Source organism: Folsomia candida, unplaced genomic scaffold (genome assembly GCF_002217175.1).
Source record: "Folsomia candida strain VU population unplaced genomic scaffold, ASM221717v1 Fcan01_Sc002, whole genome shotgun sequence".
Taxonomy (NCBI): domain Eukaryota; kingdom Metazoa; phylum Arthropoda; class Collembola; order Entomobryomorpha; family Isotomidae; genus Folsomia; species Folsomia candida.
The window spans coordinates 13,684,322-13,708,155 of record NW_019091194.1 but is presented as its reverse complement, the minus strand read 5'-3'; the positions used below and the strand labels follow the sequence as shown (position 1 = coordinate 13,708,155).

The 23,834-nt window shown below is 36.6% G+C and overlaps 4 protein-coding genes across 10 annotated transcripts; 2 read left to right on the top strand and 2 right to left on the bottom strand.

Annotated features, from left to right (window-relative positions):
- Positions 1-2,136: 2,136 nt before the first annotated feature.
- LOC110844513 (ribosomal protein S6 kinase delta-1) lies at positions 2,137-8,475 on the bottom strand. Of its 2 annotated transcripts, none has more exons than XM_022090731.2 (13): positions 8,331-8,475; positions 8,098-8,266; positions 7,745-8,014; positions 7,545-7,663; positions 7,102-7,464; positions 6,596-7,005; positions 6,365-6,507; positions 6,105-6,287; positions 5,754-6,033; positions 5,025-5,652; positions 4,722-4,875; positions 3,790-3,903; positions 2,137-2,560 (listed from the first exon to the last, which is right to left on the bottom strand). In XM_022090731.2, exons 2-13 carry the CDS (start codon positions 8,200-8,202, stop codon positions 2,441-2,443), a joined length of 2,889 nt encoding a protein of 962 aa, XP_021946423.1. In that variant the 5' UTR covers positions 8,203-8,266; positions 8,331-8,475; the 3' UTR covers positions 2,137-2,440. The 2 variants fall into 2 exon arrangements, with proteins under 2 accessions (XP_021946423.1, XP_021946422.1); XM_022090730.2 differs by having other exon boundaries at positions 4,722-4,935; positions 8,331-8,474.
- An 11-nt stretch (positions 8,476-8,486) lies between these two features.
- On the top strand, positions 8,487-13,973 carry LOC110843154 (DNA repair protein REV1). 4 transcript variants are annotated; one of them, XM_022089096.2, is made up of 16 exons: positions 8,487-8,662; positions 8,803-9,034; positions 9,100-9,219; positions 9,518-9,533; positions 9,600-9,717; positions 9,784-9,839; positions 9,902-9,947; positions 10,019-10,605; positions 10,680-10,962; positions 11,078-11,201; positions 11,291-11,444; positions 11,543-11,672; positions 11,751-12,017; positions 12,106-12,859; positions 12,953-13,581; positions 13,648-13,973. In XM_022089096.2, exons 2-16 carry the CDS (start codon positions 8,855-8,857, stop codon positions 13,763-13,765), a joined length of 3,582 nt encoding a protein of 1,193 aa, XP_021944788.1. In that variant the 5' UTR covers positions 8,487-8,662; positions 8,803-8,854; the 3' UTR covers positions 13,766-13,973. The 4 variants fall into 4 exon arrangements, with proteins under 4 accessions (XP_021944788.1, XP_021944790.1, XP_021944789.1 ...); XM_022089098.2 differs by having other exon boundaries at positions 8,487-8,724; XM_022089097.2 differs by having other exon boundaries at positions 8,487-8,730.
- On the bottom strand, positions 13,716-17,187 carry LOC110843155 (atypical kinase COQ8B, mitochondrial). Of its 2 annotated transcripts, XM_035847122.1 has the most exons (10): positions 17,046-17,187; positions 16,679-16,884; positions 15,926-16,585; positions 15,629-15,860; positions 15,434-15,558; positions 15,103-15,325; positions 14,878-15,018; positions 14,591-14,793; positions 14,377-14,529; positions 13,716-14,285 (listed from the first exon to the last, which is right to left on the bottom strand). In XM_035847122.1, the coding sequence occupies exons 2-10, from the start codon at positions 16,838-16,840 to the stop codon at positions 13,986-13,988; spliced, it is 2,199 nt and encodes a 732-aa protein (XP_035703015.1). In that variant the 5' UTR covers positions 16,841-16,884; positions 17,046-17,187; the 3' UTR covers positions 13,716-13,985. The 2 variants fall into 2 exon arrangements, with proteins under 2 accessions (XP_035703015.1, XP_035703016.1); XM_035847123.1 differs by lacking the exons at positions 16,679-16,884; positions 17,046-17,187 and having other exon boundaries at positions 15,926-16,229; positions 16,300-16,441.
- A 47-nt stretch (positions 17,188-17,234) lies between these two features.
- On the top strand, positions 17,235-18,414 carry LOC110843820 (protein yippee-like 5). 2 transcript variants are annotated; one of them, XM_022089863.2, is made up of 4 exons: positions 17,235-17,411; positions 17,496-17,660; positions 17,739-17,845; positions 17,949-18,414. In XM_022089863.2, exons 2-4 carry the CDS (start codon positions 17,497-17,499, stop codon positions 18,068-18,070), a joined length of 393 nt encoding a protein of 130 aa, XP_021945555.1. In that variant the 5' UTR covers positions 17,235-17,411; position 17,496; the 3' UTR covers positions 18,071-18,414. The 2 variants fall into 2 exon arrangements, with proteins under 2 accessions (XP_021945555.1, XP_021945556.1); XM_022089864.2 differs by having other exon boundaries at positions 17,242-17,411; positions 17,496-17,657.
- The last annotated feature ends 5,420 nt before the right edge of the window (positions 18,415-23,834 follow it).

Sequence of the window (23,834 nt, the reverse complement as noted above, 5' to 3'; positions counted from 1 at the left end):
ATACAATCATACATTCACATCGTGATACATTTATATCGTGACTCTGGTTAGACGGAGATTTGCAGAAACACTTGGTCGCTCACAAAAGTTTCGCAGTATTTCACACACGCTAATGGATTCCGTACTGACGAGCTGTTCTGCTGGTGGGTGAACTGGTGAAGGTTTTTGGTGGTAAAGCGACCGTACTAAATGTTTGGGTGGATATGTGGCTCGGTTTCTTGACTAAATGCATAATTCTTCAGATTACAGTACCAGTTTTACACGACAGAAACGTGTCAATTGCATTGCAAACGATTTGTATGTGTAACAAATCCAGCTCGTTCATGTTGATGAAACAGGGAAAAGGATTAGTACTTTTAGAGTATATATTCCATAACATATAGCTTTTCATATTAAACATTTGATTTGAGGAAGCCGTATAAGAATGCTCAAGCAGAAAATGCGACATTTCAGTCTGCTCCTCGGGAGAAGGCAGCCGATCGTAGTTCCCGATCTTACATAATCCTGATCCAATTATAGAGCTACACAGACCATAAACTTATAGATGAAGTCCTCAAATCGTAACAACCAGCACAACGCAATATGGAATGGACATTCAAAATACATACATCTAGATATGTATATACATTTTTGTATACTTATTGTATATGCATATGTACATAAACTACGTATTTTGCTATTTTCTCCACACTCCACATCTTGAAAAGCCATATTCTCACTATAAGCTGCATAATTATTGTAGTTCCTCCATTGTTACATAACGTACCACATAGAACAAAAGATATGGCTCCAACAGTGTCAAATAAAGTTTTCATATATAAATGACAGAAAACCCACAAAATTGAAACGTCATCTGCTAAGTGAAAACTTTCTTGCATTCCGTAGTGAATTCATTTTCTTTTTATTCACTCCACTTTTGTTTCGTATATATAACTTTGAGAAATTTTTTAAATAGCTGAAAGTGACGGAGTCCCAGTCTCACCGTTCGTTTCCTTGTCCCACTTTCTCCCTCGGTCCATTGTTTTGCAGCAGCAGATCAGAACACGCAGATTTTTTTCGCAGCAGGTAGCAGGTGGCCAATATATTTTTACTTCTCAAGTAGTCGACATGCATGCATACATACACAGGCAGAACCCAGTAAAGTTGTTTCAAATTGGATTTCCATGTCCCCGTTTTCTTACGAGTATATGAGCAAGATTTATGTATCATACCTACCTTTACGACAATTTTATGTAGCTGTGCATAAATAAAATGCTCCACTTTGAGTATGATGAAACGTCCTAACAGCTGGATGTTGGTTCCTAATGTTGTAATGTAATATGTGGGAGTAAGAAGGGATGTGAATATCTTGGTGGCTGCTTTCTCCACCAGCCAGCTTTCTCCTCGTGTGCATGTTGGTAATAATGTGGGGATGAGAATGAGACGACCCAGAGATGAGGGAGTAGATGTATGTCATGGACCATGTCATGTGTGTTCTGTTTTATGATGGCCCGTCTCCTTTCTCCAAAAACTTTGTCTTGTTCGGTGGGTGGGAGGTGCTCTTCGTAATATTTTTGGCCGAGATGTGAGAATTCTTTCATTTCTCCATCCTATGTAGTCACCTCACATCTCGGCGTTGCACAATATTACACCTCATTCGCATATCATTTGACACTAGTCCCCATGTTAGCCTGCTATTTAGTTATGCATGCATAAATATTCTGTTCAACTAGTAGGCCAAATATGTGGGTGCATGCTGTTGTTGGTGGTGAAAGTATAAGCGCAAAGAACTGCTACGTGTCAGAGTGTATACTTCCACTGAATCTTAACATATACTTTGTTGAATTTTGAAATGAAGAAATGTCATGCAATGTAACCATACCATAAATTAAATAGAAATGTGCTGGATGCTGTACAGCGTCAGCAGGGTACAACAAAAAACTTTTCACTTTCCATTTCTTCCGTAATAATGTCGTATTTAACTTCAACGGATAACGTCATAAGTGATTAGACTTTAATTTGTCACCAATTTCATAATGCATGTCGCAGCTAAAAAAATGAGTGTGTTGCAATATAGGAACACACATGTAGCATTTTCCTTTTTGATATGCTTTTATATTGCATAAAATAATCCTTTTAGTACAGATGTACGTATGCAAATTTTTCCACAGATGTTCAACTTCATTTTTATTTCATGTTTTGTGTCACTTTAGATTGTCGAAAAATATTTGTGTCCTTTATGTAATCTAAATAATGAAGGCCAAGTTTGAAGTTATCCATAATTGAGTAAATTAAATATTTTTTATAGAAGTTCATAACAAATTAAACGGAACTATTACAAAAATAATATCTTTAGCACTTTCAACGTTATACGACAAATTGAACGTAATTACGAAAACTTAATGGCAGGATAAAGAAGACAATAGTAAAAAGATTTTTAAAAAATGCATGATACATTACATTACAATGCAGATTGTACTGACTCCGCTGCTGCCCAATCAAACTCGTCAAAAAATGGATGCGATTTAATTTCTTCAACGCCGTAGTATCCAAGGCGTAAAGTTGGATTAAAATGTAGTAACTGCAAAAATTAATGAATATATAATGATATAATAGCACGATTGCTTGACTTTAAGTATCTAGGTAACGTTAGTCTCCCTTAACGGTTGCGACAAATGGTCGAGTTACAAATTAAAAATTCATTTTAAAATCGTTGGTTCAAAAAGGGCGTTTGAGTCTCCAACTACTTTGACCCTTAATAACTTTTGAATCGGCAGACATAGAGACTTAATTCTTGAGGATGAAATCATCGTAATTTTTTGATTGATTTTTTAAGCTAAAAATCTCGAGAGTACTATTTCGAAAATTAAACTTGAAATCTCCAGTGAGCCCGAGTCAGACTCTGTGGTTGTCGGTCAAACCAACCATTTTCCATGAAATTGTAATGTACCAAATGCATTTAAACTTGTGGAGTGACATATTTTTGAAAAATCTGTATGGATCAAGCCCTACGGTCTCACCCGTTCTGAAAATTTCAGCTAAATCGGTTCAGCCATTTTGGCTATCGTGTTCCGGAAGGACATGATGGTTCCATAAGAACTGACTTAGGCTAAAAAGGCAACAATTTTGCAGAGCCTTGTAAGATGGCATTATTCTGAGAGCAGGACTCGTAATGAACGATGTGCATATAATTTTGTGATTTATTTTTGGTATATAAACCATTACAAAACACGAACTTAATAAACTCGGAAAATTTTTCCTATTTTAATTTATATTGCTACGATTAGTTTTACGACAGTTATCGCAAGACGGACAGACGGACATAACGGGTACATAAGCCCTGATTCAGGCTAAAAACCTATATTTAGTTAAAATTTTCACCAATGCATAATACGCATTGTTTATTTGACAAAAAACAGGCGTAAAGTGCATTAGTAAAATGTATTTGGTACAATAAAATTCTATGCAAAATGGTCGGTTTGACCGATAACAGCGAGCTTGACTCGGGCTGCACACTGGAGATTTCAAGTTCAATCTTCGAAATAGTACCCTCGAAATTTTTAGCTTAAAAAATCAAGCTAAAAATTACGATGATTTCATCTTTAAGAATTAAGTCTCTATGTCTGCCCGTTCAAAAGTTATTAAAGGTCAAAGTAGTTGGTGTATTTGTAAGGGACTTTTACACCAACTATTTTAAAAATAATTATTTTATTTGTAACTCGACCATTTGTCGCAACCGTTAAGGGTAACTAGGCACTAAAAGTCAAGCAATCGTGATATAATAGTGCATTATTAAAATGGACAACATACTTCAACAAGCAGACTTTTTGCTTCAGAGCTCAATGGTTCTTCTAAAATATTAAGTGATGGAACGCATATCACTGTTTCAGGGTACAATCCTTCGGGATGCGTATCTTGCACCGTCTGTGTAAAGAATTGACATAAGTGAAGAGGACTAACTGATTGTGTTAGTTGTACATATCTAACAATGGAACCTTTTTTCAAGCTACATGAGATAAGCTTAGTGACTTATGCTAAAAAATCGAGCTAAAAATTAGAAATGACGTACTTATCTTTCCGTTGAATGGGCACTTGGAGGTCAAATATTTGAGGGCAAAGTTCACAGTAGCGGCCTGTTTTTTTTCAAGCGGGCGAGCGGAGGAGTGAAAATTTTCTCCTTTGAGGTCACTCCTCTGCCTTCACTCTCGCACGCTCGCACTTCATTCAATGCATATTATTTTTGACAAAATTTCACAATCTCGTAAATTGCTTCATACATTCGTATAATTTTATATTTATTTTTTAAAGCCCTACTATCCACCGATCCGTAATAAAAAAGTGACGATGGGTTCAATAAATTATAACTTAAAATTTATAAAATATAGCGTATATATATTTATAGCAAATATAAAATTATATGAATGTATGAAGCAATTTACGAGATTGTGAAATTTTGTCAAAAATAATATGCATTGAATGAAGTGCGAGCGTGCGAGAGTGAAGGGAGCGGAGTGACCTCGAAGGAGAAAATTTGCACTCCTCCGCTCGCCCGCTTGAGAAAAAACAGGCCGCTACTGTGAACTTTGCCCTCAAATATTTGACCCCCAAGTTCCCATTCAACGGAAAGATAAGTACCACGTCATTTCTAATTTTTAGCTTGATTTTTTAGCATAATTCACTAAACTTATCTCGTGTAGCTTGAAAAAAGGTTCCATTGTAAGTGGGAGAAAGGATATACTTACCAATCCAGTTAAGAGGAAATATAAAATAGCACCAAGGCTCCACCAATCTGACGATGGATTCGTCTTCCATAAAGGTTTTCCTAATCCATTGACAACTTCTGGGGCAGAAAAGTCATTAGATTCTGATTTTGAGTCCACTTCATTCCAAAACGCTCTATACGATAGTAAAATATGACCAGAGTCACCAAGCAAAATGTTGTTAATGTCCAAATCTCTAAATTAAATAAATATATATATATGCATGTCATTAAATATCCTTCTGAAACTCCCATTGATGGTAAACGAGATCCATTTCTTTATTACCCGTAAGTTATTCCTTGGGAATGAAGTTTATCTAATGCAATAACCAGTTCTGCGGCCCAAATCTTGACACAACGCTCGGGAATAGCTCGTGCCGGCAAACTTGGGGTCGCGCTACATTGAGAATCTTCTATTTGATTATTAGAGGGATTAGGCACCATAAAAGCGGCTGGGATTGATATGTTTGGGTTGCTATATCTCATTGAGTCGTCAACATCAACCATGCAACGATTGGTTGAAGAGAGAGACGATTCCTCTCGAATATCCAAACTAGTAGAAATGATCGAGGAGTCTAACACAGTGGTAGTAGCTTTCTTTTGAGTTTCCAAAGTCTTTGATACGGTTTTAAGTAGTTCTCTGGAGTTTTCTAGTAAAGCGTCAGTTTGGAGATCAAGAGCTGTATTTGGGTATGGAGTTGAAGGGGGTAAAACTGACTCCAATTCCCAGTTGAATTTCTGTCTATTTATCTCTTCAGGGGATGACAATGGAACTTTATTTATTTTTGGTTGCAGTTGATCTAACGCTACTTTTTCTGTGACCATAAGATTTTCTTTCTCGATCTGGCTATGACTAGTAGTAAGCGTGTCCGTGTGTCCTATTGAAATAGGTTGATTTTCCAGCATGATTTGTTCTACAAATCAACAAATTAAATCTCAATAGTCAGTTAAGTCAATTTGTTCCACGTTCAACAAATCGACAGCACTAATACACTATGTATATGTATTTATTTACCTAGATTGACATTAGACGGTAAACTCGAGTGGTAGGACGGGGTGGGTAAAATTGTTTGAAATTTTGGATCACCTTGAATCTGGCTTTCAGTCATTGATAGTTCTTTCGTTTGATAAGATTGAACAAAGTTGAGCAACCTTCCTCCCGCCGCGTACTGAAGAACAAGTATTATACCGTCTTCAGTATTAAACCATTTAAGCAATTGCACCATGAAGGGGATAGTGTTAGGTATTAGGGTAGGTTTCTCAGGGTCAAGCAACGACGATGACTTTCTCAGAACCTGTAAGCAGTTTATTCAAGTGTATTTTCTGCCTCTTAAAGGAAAATTATATGTGTATTTACTATACTTACCTTAATTGCAAAACAATCTGGTCCACCTTGAGCCGTTATATCAACCGCAACCAAAATGTTGTTGTATGTAGAACCCACAACTTTGAAGTTTTTTAACTCCTCGATGCTTGAAGATATTACATTACTTTTTATCATTACGAAATCATCGTCTGCATGAGATTCAATCGACCCAACACATGCTTCCTGAAATTCATTTGGCACAATTTTAATTTGCGCAAAATTTGCTAAGGTTCGAAAAATGTTCAAGATATATAACTCACTTTTACGACTACTCCGGGTCTAAGTAATTCTAGTGAAGCGTCAGGTAAAGAATCTTTGACCTTTTGCTTTAACTCCTCCGCATGTGACAAGTATTTTTCAACCTTTCTTTTGACTAAAGCTCTTCTTTGAATATCTTGGTCACCTAAACCATAATCAGTTACTTAATATACTTAAAATATAAATTAAGATGCAATGTAATAGCTAAAAGTGTGCGTCGTTTAAAACCGTACATTGAGCACCTTCCAAAAGCACACGTATTCCTTCAGTGTATGAATTTAAGGCTGCTGCATAATCATAATCTGATTCATAATGTTGAGCTACACTTATAAATCCAGCCGCCTCTCGAATGTAGGAAGATAACGAGTTGGACAAATTCTGCTCATCAGTCAATTTGTCTTGCTTTTTTGTAAAAATTGGTAAGAAATCAAACAAATTAAAGCCAGTATATTTCTTTAAACTTGATTTCTTGAGATCCTGAGTCTTTGGAATTCTACCACATGTATTGAGCGATGAAGTAGACGAAGAGTTTGGAATGTGAGGAGACGATTCACTCTGACAAAAATCGAATTCTTCCAAATAATTCAAGTCTTCGTTTAAACTGGTAGTTGATCCTTTGAAGAAGGAATGCTTGCTTTCTTGACTATGGAAAAATGATAACAGATATACTCACACGACACATGCAGGACTTGTCAGTGTTTCTAAATTAAAGTACGAAAGGAGGTAGTGTATGACTTACAGAGAATAAGGCGAAGGAGCGGCAGTTGATATTTGTTGTGAATTGGAACCATTGTTAGAATGATTTGGAAGAGTGGGAAGACTTGCGCCTATATCGGAAAAGGTTACTACAATTGGATTCGGTGTGGTATGGTTGACAACAGGGATTGATAACTGGTCCGGATGGTGTTGTAATAGCATTAATTCGGATGAATCAGGAACTGGGTTAATATTGTCAGACGAAACATTGTCAACCATTGAACCAATAGGCAAAGAAAAATTTGTGTCTAAATTAGAAACTGAGTTTGGCTCTGGGGACGCAGCACTAAACGATGGTGATGAACATTCATCAACCCCTTCACCAGGGTTGACTTCTTGCCACACTCTAAAGTACATCAAAAACTCTTTCAGTTTCCCACATTTAATAACTCATATCAAATTTTCATCGTTTTATATCACATTTACTTTTCAGGGATCAGACAATCTTCAAAGTTAATGTCTTCGGCTTCAACACGAACATTTTGGTCTTTTCCGTCCTCAGTGCTGGTAGCAGCATCAACAAAATCTCTTGGATATAGACCATCCTAAATAAATTTATTAATAAAGTAAAACTATATAAACTTGATAACTCCATAACTGTATCGACGAAGATTTATATTACTAACCTCGAAAAAATTAACAAATATTTTATTCAAGAATAGTTGTGGAAATGTTGCAGAAAATTCCAACAACTCCAGAGCAGCTATTCTTCGTCTTTCTATCACATCATGATCAAATCTCCCAAAAAACTTGTCAGTTGGCAATTGGGGGAATTTCCCTTTCAAATACAACTGAACAAATAAGGCCTCCAATTCTTTATGCAGAGCTTTAAAATCTTTATATCGTTTCCACACTGTAATTTTTGTAGCTCCATCGGGGAAATTCCTTGGAAAAACCTAACAAAAAATTATGCAATTGGGTGTGATTGTTCCTTCAATAGCGTTGAAATGTTGTGATAATTTCTATGAATGCAACATACCGTAGATACGACTTTGTAAGCTGTGAATCCTTTTTTGTGGCGTTTATGTTCCGAAATTTCGAATTTTCTGATCCAAATATCCTTCCCATCCAGTCTTTTCATCATGACGGCACCAAGAAGTTAGAGGCATTCGTAATTTCGTAAATACGCAAATAATCTGTCCACGTTTCTTAATAAGAAATTCTTATTAGCTACTAGATAACATAAAATAGTGATAGGAGTAAAACGCTTACTTTTCAGTCATAAATATGTAATTTGTCTCTACACATTACATGAAACAAGTGTAGAACTTTTGCTAGGAGAACAGTTAAATCACAGCACAATTGGCAGTTAATTTCAAGTTCCAATTCGACAATTAACCTGAATACCTGAAAATGACTATGACTAATATTATTGACTGGAAGGCTGGATCCCGGCGGGTCAGCTGAGACGAACGAGCGGAATTTCCTTTGTCGTCACTTTCGTTTTCTACATGTCTCTGTATTATTTACTGTTGTTATTTCTCTTCTAAATTGTAATTTCAAATTTAGTGAAATGTTTTAGCTTTGTTGTAATTATTTGTGAGGTAAGTAGCTGTAGGTTGTGTTTCAATTCTTCTTCCCAGGTCTAAAGTCTTAATATGAAAAGGTGAAGGTAAATTAGTCTTAACACGTTTATTATTGTTTGTTCTTGGACGCTGACGCTATATATAAATGGATTTTGAAGTTGTCATTGTGGAAGCTCATTATGAAGTGACAAGATATTAACCAGATTGAGGATGAAGAATACGACGGAAGTCGACATCACGACATCAAGAGATACGTCGGCGACCACATCCTCGACTTACACCGGGACCGTGTTGAATGGACATTCGACCACCACAACGAATGCTGCTATTAAGCAAAAAAATCGGGCGAGGAGGGAAGACGCCAACAACTGCAATGGCTTTGAAGAATGGGTATGTCATCGTCATTACACGGAAGCTAAATAAAATAGTTCATGTATTAATGATTTAGTTATTAGGGAGGCTACATGGAAGCGAAAAAGGCTAAATTAGACCTTCAATTGAATAAAAATTCTTCTAAAAAAATTGGAAATGATCCTCCATCGGGTATAAATTTATTCAACGGACTATCCGTTTACGTAAGTAACATTTGAAATTAATTATTACATTCGTGATTAAGTTAATTGAATCTTTGTTGTAGTTGAAGTCAGTATGATTTTAGTATGCATTGCATAAAGCATGTGATTGATTTGGAGAATTTTGGCCCCAATCCCTCGAGTGCGACCTATATGCTTGCCATGTTATATTTACATGGGAAGGATAGGATGCATTGGCCCCTAGTTCCCCTCAAATCGCTCACATGCTTTTTGCACAGTCCCTTAGCTTATCTCATTCGAAAGCATTGCAATTATGTACACCTTGTTCGTTGCATTGCAGGTAAATGGATACACAGGTATGTAAAACGTATATTTTTATATTTGATCCTGATTTTGTATAATCAATTTTAATTAATTTTTAGACCCGCCGGAACCTAAGCTACGAAAACTATTTGTGCAGTATGGGGGACAGTTTCATCCTTACAGAAATGCAAAAACAGACTTTATAATTGCGTCCAATTTGTCAAAATCGTCAAAATCGTACGGATCATGCTTATATACAAATATGCGTGCATACATTTAAAAGCATGTATACATTTATCCTAGGTTATATGGAGGCACTACAGTGAAACCCGAGTGGATTACTGATAGTATCGCTGCAGGTGAGTCAAGAAAAATTCGGTGTTAATAACACTCTATTTCATATATATTATTTTCCACTCAGGAGTTCAATTGAATTATCGAGATTATCTACTATATGACCTTAATAAGTAAGAAAGTCTAACCTAACCAAACATCATGAGAATCCCTTCCTCCTAACCCTTGCTGTATTTTTAATTAGAGAAAACAATCAACTTACTTTAACTCAAATGATGGGGAACCAACGTGGACAATCGTCAATTTCTAGAATTTCTAAATCAAACGAGTCGTTAGATGTGGATGTGGCTGGCGTATTATCAGTTGCATGTGATACAACCGGGGAAGATAATCCTGCTGCTAACACTACTAGTATTTCTAATGATGACGACGATAATATAATACAACTTCCTTCCAACGAAGACAATAATGTCCAGGATGAAGCTTTACTTCCATGCGATGAAGATAATGCAGTCAACAGTCAAATTATGCCTGAAAATGATGAATCAGGAGGACTTGAAGAATTTATTCAAGTCAACGAATCTTTGTCCACACACACAGCCCCCGTAAATGGGAAGAAAATTAAAACAGCTGCAGAAGATGGGTTTCTTGAAGATTTTTTTGGCAACTCTAGACTCCATTTAATTTCTGATCAAAAGAAGGACATGCAAAACAAAATCGGAACCTTGAGAAAAGCGATTGATTCACATACTTTCGAATATTTTGATGAATTTAAACATCAAAACGATCAAAATAATAATTTTAGCGTGTCAGATATTCTTGTGGATTCAGGTATTATTGCTTATTATAATGCATTCTGGACCATTTGAACAGGTGGTTTTTAATATAATTATTATTGTCTTTAGTTATCTTGATGCACATTGACATGGACTGCTTTTTTGTGTCGGTGGGGCTACTGAGCAGACCACACCTCCGAGGCAAACCCACAGTGGTTACCCATTCTACGGGGAAAAATAGTAGTTCAATGTCAGATATTGCATCAGCCTCTTATGAAGCCAGACAATTTGGGGTCCGAAATGGGATGTGGGTTTCAGATGCAATGAAATTATGCCCCGAATTGGAAGTTATTCCCTATGATTTTGAGGAATATCGACGCGTATCTGGTACATTTTTAGATGTAGTATCCAAGTACGTTGAACTCAAGTAACTAAGTTAAGATGAGATCTGATGAGTAGGCAACCTAAAGACTGCCTGACATGAGTAATGCATGAAATAAATACTACTTGTTTCTATTCATTTTTAGGATCACTTTGGACATTGAGCCTTCTAGTGTAGACGAAATGGTTATCGATGCGACACCGATATTGAAAAAAGTCCCAGGATCATCTCCTCGAGATCTGGCAGAATTTATTAGAACCAAAATTTTCGTATGACTTTATACTTACTTTTATATTTGGCTAACCTAAATTTCCTATACGAATTTTAATACGTTTATTAAATCACGTTAAATTATTAGGAAGCCGTTAAATGTACCGCTTCTGTGGGGATCGGTAGTAACAAACTTCTCGCAAAATTGGCAACCAAAAAAGCTAAACCAAACGGAGTACATCATCTAAAAGTGGAAGATGCACAAGATTTCATACAAGATTTAGAAGTCAGAGAACTTCCTGGTACGTATAACCCCACATTTTCTTATCAATTATGTGTGTGTGCTGCACGCCACGACAAAGGTCCAAAAGTTGTTGGTTATTTTTATGTGCATTTGCAGGCATTGGTTGGAGTACTGAGTCAAAATTGCAAGACGTATTCAATGCTAAAACTTGTAAAGATTTGTTGCAAATTCCAATGCAGAATTTGAGTAAAGTGGTTGGTCCTAAAACTGCAGAGAATATAGTAAAGTAAGAGATTAACAACATTATAAAATGTAAAGCGCAAAGAAAAATATGTAACAATATTCTCATCGAATTGTTTCATAGGTCTTGCAAAGCAATAGGCCCGACAGAATTAAAGTATGGCTTTGATAGACCACAAAGTATTTCTCTGGACGTAAACTTTGGGATCCGATTTACAAACATTGATCAACTTTTTGCATTCCTCATGAAGCTTTGTAAAGAATTGTCTGCAAGAGCGACTAGGGCACAAGCCACAGGATCTCAACTTTCTATAAGAATCATGTCTCGCAAGAAAGGTGCTGGTGAGCCTAAAAAACAAGGTGGACACGGTATAGTTGACACCATTAGCAGGTCAGCCAGAAATTATGCCTACTTTTACTTACATTCATAGTACATTGTACATGGACATTTTTGTTATTAAATGGTCCTTCTGATGTAGGTCAACTCGATTATTTCAACCTACTAATGATTGGTCTTCATTTTATCGCGTAGTATCGAAAATTGTAAAGTTACTACCAATACCCATCGCCGACTATCGTGGGGTTGGATTCTCACTAAGTACCTTGACATTTGAATTTGACAAATCCTCCAATCAAAAGAAAACAGTACAACGAACACTACTCGACTTGGCATCTTCACGTGGGAGACAAATGCTTGAATGTGCTAAAAAGTCTTCCAATAAGCGAGGGCTAGCATCTCAGAATGTGACTCCTTTACCATTACCCCCACAGCAACAGGTAGCTGATGATGCAAATTGTCTTAGCCCTCCAGATATTAAGCGAAGAAAATTGGACTTCAAAAGTATAGTTAGGGCTGACGAAAACAAAGCGTCTCCCAAACCCAAGCCTGCCCTAAAAAGTGCCATTAGTGATACAGGGGACGTTGATTTGAATGTGCTACGAGAATTACCTGAAGACATTGGTCGTGAAATAGCTCTACAGTATAAAATTGATTATTCTCTTGTACAGCAACAAAACTCGGATTCGATTTCCGTTAATACAGTCGAAGATGATATTACAACAACTATTACAAAATCCAAGGCTAACTCTCCCTCTAATAATGAGAAAATGTCCAGCGAGACTAGAATAAATGATAGTAAGAATCCGTATTCAGAAATAGATGTGATTGACCCAACGTATTTGTGTGCCTTACCTGAAGCAATAAGGAACGAAGTCTTATTACAATTCCAAGAGGTACATACGTTTTATGCATGTACGATTATGAATTAAAGACTTCAATTTATTATTAACATCTTAATTTATGGTATTAATGGTTTCGTACAATAGGCAAAAAAAGGGCGTCAAATTGATAGTGTAACGGTGGCCCAAGACGAGCCATGTTCTAGCAGACAAGCATTGGAAAGAGACAATGCACTCAAGTCTCATATTGTTAATGATACGGAAAAGTCGGATCCAGAGCAATGCAAAAAGGATGCATCAGGGCCGTCTCATCTCGTTTGTGATGAGGTCATGCACGATGAGTTTGAGTGTACAACCCCACCTCAAATTCTATCCGTTCCACGTAGCTCAACTAGCCAAAGGAGATTCCAAAGTCGTCAGAGTAAGTCCACTCACTTGTCCAGCAGACGTCGTTTAAATTTTGAAGTACATGATACCAGCCCACCTTCAATACCATCACATGAAATTGCGGAAAAGTTCGACATACACAGATTCTGGACGGACAACTCATATATGCCATTGCCCCCAGAGCCTGTTTGTACTGTGATGCCTGCTTTAAATGGTGCAGTCGGTGTTGAAGAGACTAGAAATGTAATTCGACTGGGCATTTCTTCCAGCCTTTATGATCCTACAATTTATGACTCGGAGGACGCCGAAACTCTGCGTGGATTTTTTCGTGACCTTATTCAACGAGGGTATATAAAGCAAGGACATCTGCTGTTGAAATATATATCTAGGTATTTAGTGTCATTTTTTATGGCGACAATAATATGAATCAAGTATTAATCAAGTTTTCTCAACAGGAAGCACAAGACCCTGCCTCAAGAATCTCAGTGGCGAAGAGTTATTGAAGAAATTGTCACCAGTGTACAACTGCAGTTTATTGAATTGTATGGGGGTGAAGTCAACCTAGAATCGTGATTATCGTATTTTAGTTCCTCGCGTTTGATTTTTCCAGACCTTCACATTTCTTGTATACATGGTTTAATTTCTTATAGTAAATATCTTATCATATCTTATAATAAATGACACTGTATCTGTTTTTAAGGATTTATAATAGCCTTATATTCTTGACTAGCACTTAGGAAATATGAATACAGTCATGCAGTCCCTGTCTGCCAAATCAATATATTTCTGTTCTTTATATTTCTGATTCTGTGTCGGGTCTATCAAATTGATAATTTTTCTGAACTCGCTCAAAAATTTGCCTGCATCGAACTTTCCCTTTTAGCTTATTACACAGCAGAAAGACTCCAGATAGCTTTCTGTGTAAGGAATAAATTTCTTCAGGAGGAGGAACCAGTCTTTCCTTGACCATAACGGGAACTAATCTTTGAATTCGCATAGTAATATCCTGCTTCCCAAAGTCATAGGGTTCCTCCCCGATTCTAAAAGCTTCACCCAATAGCAATACTGCATCCGTGTGAGCATTTTCCATCACCTGAATAATGACATCCGTTCAAATTATGCGTTTTTGGTTATACTAGTAAGTAGTAGTATTACGTTGTCGTATTTTTATATATTTGACAAACCTTAGACTCGTGTCCAGATAAAAATCCAATTTTTCTAGAGTAATGGATAATTTTTCCAATGTCTGCATTTGCAGCTCCTTCCAGAATTTTCATGTATTTGTCAACAAAGGAATTATTGTATTCTCGAGATGATCCAAAGTCTAAAAGTCCAATCTGTAGGGCAATATAGTTATAATTGCTTGTTGCATATTGATTATCTATAACAAATTCTTGCCTGTTTCGTTTCCGTGTTATATAAAAAGTTTGCCCAGTTTGGATCGGTCTGCATAAATTGAAATTCGAAAAGTTCTCGAAAAAATAGATCTAACATTAGAAAACATATTCGGTCACGAGTTTCTTGATCCAAGGTTTCACATTTGTCTACTGGAATGCCTTCAATTAACTCGGTCGAGTAAATAAGTTTAGTTGTCAGTGCATCTGTAGTATTAAAGTTGTGTATTGTTATACTTTATTAATCGTCGCACCGTTTAAAATTCAGAATAGACTTGATTAGCATCATACCCACAACATCAGGGACGTAATAATCAGGGTGTGGTTCCAGTAGTTTTCGAAACCGTTTTGCACATTTAGCTTCTCTTATATAGTCAACTTCCCATGACAGTTCCCGTTTGGCAACAGTAATGATGCTATCTATAAATACACCTGAAAACGATGGATAGGTATTAAATATATGTAAGTGTATTTATAATAAATCAAAACATGAGACTAATTTAAGAAATAGTGCACCATCAGGTATTATTTTCCAAACACTTAAAACCGCCATGAGATTGTCAATGTCACTACTGATTCCTTCGCCAACGCCTGGATATTGAATTTTAACAGCAATGGGTCGCCCATCAGGTAGTTTTGCAAGATGTACTTGTCCGATCGAAGCAGCAGCAAATGGTCGGATATCGAACTCCAAAAGCTTTTCTCGCCAATCGATACCCAATTCGGATACCAGAATTCTCTAGATTAGCAATATTACGATTAGATTTGCTGATAGTCAGTCAGTCGACTAATCTTAAATAATGGCATATTGGATTAAGTGTTACATATTAGTAACTAATATACATACTTCCATTTGCCAATCAGGCATGAAATCGGCTGCGTGTCTAACACGTTCAAATACTTTTTGTAATTCTGGGTTCAACATTGAATTATCTTGAATGCTCAAAATTTGTCCGATTTTTAATGCAGCTCCTTCATAAACAGTAAACAACTGTTAGAAATAGAAAAAAATAATAAATGTTTCATTCTATCGTGATCATACCTCTGACTCTGCATAAAGTATCTACAATCCTTGTAGCATTGGCTTCTGTTAAAAATGGATTCGAGTCCAACAGTGACGATCCGTCAGTGCTCGGATTTGCAAGACCGAGTGACCTTTTCGTAACTTCCGCAAGAGCACCAAAACCAAGACCCGCAGCCAATCCTCCATACGAGACAAGTCGGCTTATCCTGGTTGAAGGAACTTTTCTTTGTTTCGAGGTTTCACTCAATTGCTAAAATTAATTTATTAACTCGTGAGTGATTGGATTTGACCAAGAACAATAAGGTAGATACTTACAGAAACTGGTTTCTTCTTTGACAAAGGTTTAATTAACATTTTAATTGGTTCACTTGTTGGACGAGCGGTGGTTGGAGCGACGACTTCAGTAATCGAAGGTATTAATTGTTCCTCCTGAATTGGAATGGAAGATAACGTCTGGACGTCATCATTACAAAAGTGTGACGGCAAGGGATTACCCACTATTGATGACTGCATAAATTTTGGAGCCATTGGCGCCCTTGATTTCGTTTTATCCTGTTGAAGTACTCGGGACGTTTCTTCGACTAATGCATTCATTAAATCATCGCCTCGTGTATGCGAACTAGAAATTGAACTAGGTTTACTTAAAGATCCCACTTTTTGTTGATGTTCATCTCCACAATTTTTATTACTGTTAGATTTCTCCTCCTCTTCACAGTATCTTTTACCATCCGCATTCTGTTGTAAAATTTCTACTCCCAATGACTGAATATAAAGTCCTTCCAAGTCCTCCTCCCGAATATTTAGAATTTCTTCGTCCGGGATAAAGTTTGTTGATTCTGATTTGTTTTTTGATTCATGTCTTTTTGTCAGCCTATCAGGGAGGATATACTTTGGTGCAACTGTAGCAAATTGAGAAATTCCCACAGGAATCATGGATGCACGTTGAATGGTATTTTCAAAATCCGATGGAACACTCTATAAATATTTAAAAATAACATTTAAAGTATAATTTAAAATTGCACATAGAGTGTATTTATATTATCGTACAGAAAAAATAGTAAATCTTACATTTATAAATAAACTAGGTGTATTTTCCACGACTTTCCTAACATTGGAATTCCGCAAAATTGTTTCGACGTTACTTTTATGTATGACAGCACCAGACCGGGCCACCTTCAACAACCCGTTCAAAACCAAAACGAGGTCGTTGGCAATATTATTTTTCGACATTTGATCTCCGACGTATCTTTTGCTCGTATGCAACCATATATAATCTATATAAAAAATAACCAATTAAACTTTGATAACACGTGAACTTTATTTTTAAGGATCATGTTGCATCACTATTGTAAGTTACAATTTGTAACAGCAGTTGACATTGCTGTGCCGTCCATTAGTTAGTAATCAGATAAGCTACCAATATATTCTTACTTACCCTTCCGTAAAATAACCGGATGTGGACTTCAATACATTTCACTTTCCGCTCAAAAATAACTATAAATTTTCCATGCGTTTTTTAACCGTGACAAAAATAGAGACGAATGATTGCCGCCTGACTCACTCTCTTTTCATGCCCCGTGAAACTTCCGCATAGCTCAGCTGACAAGCTCAATGTTTACGTCACGGAAATAGAGATCTGTTAGTAAATATTCCCTGCTGATTTTCCAAAATATTGAATGCTTAGAACAAAGTAATTGTTAGCTTCTTTTAATTTGTGGTGTTATTTATTACATTCATACGGAGAAAATCCTTGTATTGTAAGTATTTCATACCTTGCAAAAAACTCGTCAAAATTACTTAGGTGAGATTTATTTACATCATGCGTATATTAAATATAAGAAGTTTCCGATGTTTGCAATGAAAAGGTTTGTTTGGTTTCTTTCAGGATGGGTCGAATTTTTCTTGAGCATCCAGGTGGAAATCGCTTATTTTCGTGTGCTTCATGTGACACCGTCCTCACCAACCGTTCCGAGTTAATCAGCACTCGCTTCACGGGGGCAACTGGACGTGCCTTCTTATTCAGTAAAGTGGTCAACCTGACCTACAGGTGGTTCGTTTGTAGTTAATTTTCCACCATCATTGAACTATCGCTAACGATTATGGAGGTGTAATCCTTGTGTATTTCCAGTGAGGTTCAGGATCGCGTTATGCTCACAGGGCGTCACATGGTGAGAGACGTATCCTGTAAAAATTGTGACACTAAATTGGGTTGGATTTATGAATTTGCGACGGAAGGTGAGTCTCTAAAATTATGTATTATACATATAGAACGATAACTCGGGCAAGGTATACATTTTGTCGCGTTACAAATGTATAAATTCACTTTAATGTGTTGTAGAAAACCAACGCTACAAGGAAGGGCGAGTAATTTTGGAGAGGGCATTGGTCACAGAAAGCGACGGCATTGAGGAGAGAGAAGCGCCGCCAGGTTCTGCTGCTATCCAACTACAACAACAATGAACACTATGCATAGTTAGTTTAATCTCAGGGGTCGTAGGACGCGCATTGCTAAATGGATTACATAGTTGTCGTCGTGGTCATTGAGTCAGTCTGTCCCTAGTTTGCGACATGACTAATTGCAACAATATGTATGCTTTAAATTTTCCCAGTTATTTACTCGCTGTTACATATATATAATCATACTTTTTTGTACTACCTCGTTTTACCATATCGTTTATTTTACATTCGCTATCTAGCTTTAAATGTAAACGTGTTACTTTATGAACGACAAAATTATTTCTTCATATACAGTTATGAAATTTTCTATTAAAAGTTGCAAGTAAAGTTGCACATTTTATGACGGATCCTTGAAAATATTGAATCAATTATTATTGATACTTTTGAAGGGGATAAAATTTGGATTCACATGTATAAAAACACTGATGAACAATAACGTTCCATCTCATACCCAGCAGTTATGCCTGCCTATTACTCTATATACCAATAATCCGGATGAGAAAGTACTGAATGGTGTGTCTTGATGGCGACGTAATCGGGTAATCGATATGCGGCTCCTCGATACCAGATACCACATGCATCTTTTTCGACGGATCATTTGTACCTTTATTTTTTACATTTATACTACAATTAATGATTTTTTAAGCCTCAGCTAGCTAGACAGAAACCATATTTTTTAATATTATTTTTAGATAGTAATTTTGAGAAAAATATGAAAACTAAGGTGTTTGTGTAGCAATCAAAATGGTATCAAGCATACATATGCATTGGAATTACATGATTTTATTTGATTTATAAACTTTGGATCTAGTGGCATCACCGAAAGTCAATTAAATGTGTAAATCTCCATCTCAACATGTACTTCTACCGGTATACATACTCTCCGTTGTTAGCTTTGTAAATACAAATACTGATCGCGTGACGAAGAGTTTGCTGTTCCTTTATAGTTCATGATGATGATACATAATGTGTAACCTGTGCTAATAATGTGCTATAGTAGCAATACAAATTGAAAATATTTGTTCTGTGCGAACACGGGTGGAATGAGGAGCAACTTTCTCCATAACAATCAGACTGGGTCTAGTACTTATACGTATGTATGTAGCTCTGCCTGGACCGATGATGATAACTTTTCTGCCCACCTAGCAGTACAGTACCAAGTACCACTACTCACTTACTGCGAGGTGGGTTTCTATGTCTGTGTAACTAAACAAGTGGAAAGTACATATTAGTTGTTGGTGTTAGTGTTAGCACAATCAACAAACGCATTGTTTAATGTTTGCCGATGCATTTTCATTTATCGAATTTGGGGTCAGACCGTTCCTGAAAAATCAATTCTCAACTCAAGGTCGCCATCGCATAGACCATTGCAAAATTTTGTAATCCACTGGATACGCATACAATCATTGATCATTAAGAATTTCATCGAATTAATCACTATCGGAAATATAGGAAGAAGGCATCAATTTCATAAGCTTGCTGCGCAAAAATTGTGTTAGAAAACTTATGATTAAATGATTGCAAGTTCTGTAAAGCTGTTGTGCAAACATATGTATGTACTACATATACAGGTATTGCATACTGCCTCTTGTACAATGTGCTATTGAAAAGCTCCTAAAATCAAGGGTTATGGAGATGGGTGATGAGACTCGATGTTGAGAAGTTGAGACTTGAGACCTCTTCTGCACCTACCTTTATAATCCGTCCAATCTCAAATCTCAAAGATGTTGCACATAGAATAATGTGCTCAAAGAAATGCGATTGTATAATATGGTTATTAGTGTTCATCCAATCTGCTGAACAGGAGGAGAGGAAGTCGGTTAACAAATGTGGCATTACGATATTCGCTCTAGCGAGTTAAATTGTTGCAAGGTAAGAGTAAATACAATGTAACTGGGTTCAGCAGATCAGCATCAAATTGAAGCATAAAAAAGAAAGCACCCAATTCATCTTGGGCATAGAACTCATTCACGCCATATTTACCTTAGGTTGTCGTATGTAAGGGAAAAGGAAACTAAAATTGTGCACCCAGGAAGCTTCGTTGTCTGTAAAATATAGCATCATAATCAGAAACAGCTCTCCAAAGATTAGTCCTGGTCAATTTATTTCCTCGACTCCAATATGTTTTTTGGGCTTTGCTATGTCACCGATGATTCATTGCTGTTCTTTGTGGCTAATTTTTACCCAACCCTTGAGGACGAATGATAATGGTGAATGAGAATGAAAATAGAGGACAATAAATTCAATCCCTGATCGTCGTTGGTTTTGGTTGCACCCTCTGAAAGATAGGAAATGGAGCAGTTCGTGATATGCCCATTTTTTCACAATATATATGAATCATTTGGAGACAAGAAGACCTTTTCTTTCAAATCAGGCTTGTATTGTCAACCGCTAATACAAATGTAATACAGATACGAAACTACTGTACATACGCAGCAAGGCACCCAGTGTAAATTGTCATAATGTGCAAGGAGGACATACATACATATTCATAATAGACACCCAAAAATTAACCATTATGGGTGGCAGACAATGTTGGGCAACAGTCACAAGGTATTCAGTAGAAATTCTCAATTTGTAGCTATTTCTTTTCCTGTAATAAATAAATTCGTCCCACCTTTTTGTCATCATGAACAATTTGCCATTGAATGAAGGGAGGAAGGTTGGCAAATACGTAGAATTGCATTCAAGTTTTAAACTCTCAATGGGATGTCTGAAATGGATATCCCCCACCGTTTTGACACCATGCCAATCCATCCAAGTCCACTTTTCCTCAACTCCTCTGATTGTGGAGGACTTGAGGAAGGACGCAAAAAGGAACGGGCCCTTCCCCATTGAGCACCAGAACTCAAAAGGTTTGCTGGTGGTTGGTGAATGATAATAATTTTTCGTGATAATGATCATGATGCCAAGTGCCCACAACACACTTTTCTTCTCTGCAATTGAGATTTTCAAACTGAAATGAAAAAGTTAGAGCCAGCCAGCCAGCCACTTCCTCCGTATAGTTTGTCAATCAACCCCTCCGCACTCCTCCCACTCCCCACCGATTTATTTCCCGTCTCGTTTTCACAGTATCACTTAGAAAAACGGAGAGAATAAAATAGGATGTGTTCTGGATACAAATTTTGTGTCTGTGTGTGTGTGGAATTCAAGCATATGAGAATATCTAACACAGTCCAGAAAATCAAAGATTACTTCTAAAATATACCCATTTTTGACGATGCATGAGAAAGCGAAATGCGGATCTGCATTGTGATAATTAAATCATTCTGCTTATTTTCTAAATTGATACGTAAAGTTTGACAATGAGGCGACTGAGAAAGGATAAATCAGATTGATCCGGTGGGTGGGAAGCGGGGAGGCTCTCATTGTTAGTGGGAAGGCTGGCATTGTGTTCCCTGAATGGAAATGGGATTGCAATTTGTCCTGATGATTTCACGCTTAAGCGACGATGAATGCACACAAGCGTTTTGCTGGCTGTTGGTTTCGGTAGGTTTTATTATTTATTTATTTATTAAGGGGTGCACATTAACCATTCCATTTTGCCCGTCATGATTTAACGGCTTCAATGAGTTTTACTAATATGCTGTGTATAGAATGTTTTGTGTCGGTGGTTGCAGACAGGTTGGAGAAAACACCCAGTGAATGTATGTATCCATACCCCAGTCTATCAATTCATATACAATTTACGCATTCAATTATTATGCAAAAGCAAGATTATTTCCAACCAAAGTTGAGCTACTAAACACCAAAAGGAGCAAACAAATAAAATACTGCATCAGGCCAACAGACAAAAAAACTTTTGCTGTCTTTATGTATGGGAGGATTTGTACGGCTCGTGTTTTGAGGGTGAGCGAGTGATGAGTTCAATAGAGTGATTTGTGTCAATCATCATTAAATTAGAAAACAATGAACTTTCACAGGAGATAATCCCGAAAAGATCTGATATGGGGGTAAACCAGCGCATGACTGGCTGGATCAGTTGCATATATTCAGTAGTGTGGTATTGTAGTGTGCAAGTAATAATAACCCTTTACAAATTATTCCATACCTTGCTTAATAGCTCCTCTGATGCTGTCTCGGTTAAGTCGTCTCTAAAAATCAATGATCACAGCAACAAAGCTTAATGTGCAGATGTTTCGGCGTCAGTTATGATGGACTTTCTCGAATAAGTTTCCAGCAAGATACATAATTTTTAAATGCAATGGCTGAATATCTATAAGTTGTACAAAAATGCTGAAAACTCAAGTTTGGGATCTTCACCACATTGAATATGTACATATAGTTGTATGCGTAATCCCATGCACACGTTGATACCAACTTGAACATCTGTACATTTGAGAAGCACCAACTTAACCATTCTCATTCATGCTTTTTGAAATTTCGAATTCATAAACTCTGAGATTTGCTCTAAAGGTACAATACGTATTCAGCTTGATGTAGAATTTATTTATAAGTATAGCTTCAAGCCATTTGTGATTTTTTGCTTCCACAAAACTAACCTAAATGGAGTAATAAAGCAGCAATTACCCAACCAGGGATACTTTACAACTTGTGAATATATACGTTTTTTAATTAGGCTGACTTGGAGCATATTTATTGTTATATAAAAAATGCTTTATTAGAACAAAGCAGATGAACAGTCGTATGTATGTACGCTTGTGCCTGATACATAAGTGGCTTTGGTGAAAGCTGGTGGTCTTGAAATTGTTGATTGTTGGTGGGTGGGTGGATGGTTGGTTGGATGGGAATGGAAATTGAGATTTTGTTGGGGTCCTTCTCATGATGAAGAGCTGGTGGTGGTGGAAGCCTTGGAGCATCAATATCTATGCTAATATACTCTGCTTTTACTTTGCTCTCCACCAGTTCCTGCAACTTTCCCAACAAATCCTCCACTTGTACTTCATATATTTGACGTCTATTGGTTTTCTACAAGCCTAATCTCCTGGGAATCGCTGATATTTGACTACAATATTGGATAAACTTCCTATCTCCGAGCTGTTCTCCTTCCTGCCCCTTCATTCTCAAGTTGTGTACCAATAAAACCTCAATTTGACTTCAGGACTGAAGCATGGATGATGCGGTATTGGGATATATATTCAATTTTGATTTTGAACGTTTCATCCGTTTTTTTACATGACTGGTTGTGAAATCCATGCAATTTCATTGTGTTATTAACTCACCAACAAAGATCGAGGGGCTGAATATTTCATTTCATGAAAATTAATAAAATTTTCATAAAAGTTCCTTCAAAATGACGACTGCATACAAAAATTGTGCATTTCTATTTTTCTTATGCTTACAAGAGTGTCAATGTTAAACTATGTTCAATATTTAGCCAATGTAAATATATGCAAGAAATTATTTTTTATATGGTTAAATCATGAAATGGGTCCGCTGTGTACATTGGCTCAACTCTTTAAGTCAAACAGATCATCAAAAGAGGGATTCCGATGTAAATAAATATTACGTTTGGCTAATATTTTAGAATGCACAAATCTCTTTGGCAAATTAGTTAACAGAGTGCCAAAACAAGGACTAACATTCAATATTTAACTAAGATTGAACTTTATTATGCATAATTGATCTCAAACAAACACAAAGCAAACTGCATTTGTTTCTCTATTTTGACCAGGAATTAAGACTGCATAAGTATGTAATACAACAGTTTTCACTTTTAATAACCACAATTTAGAAAATTCGTTGAAAATTATTTACTTTAAATCAGTAAATATCAGGCAGGCCTACAAAGCCTTAAAAATTTATG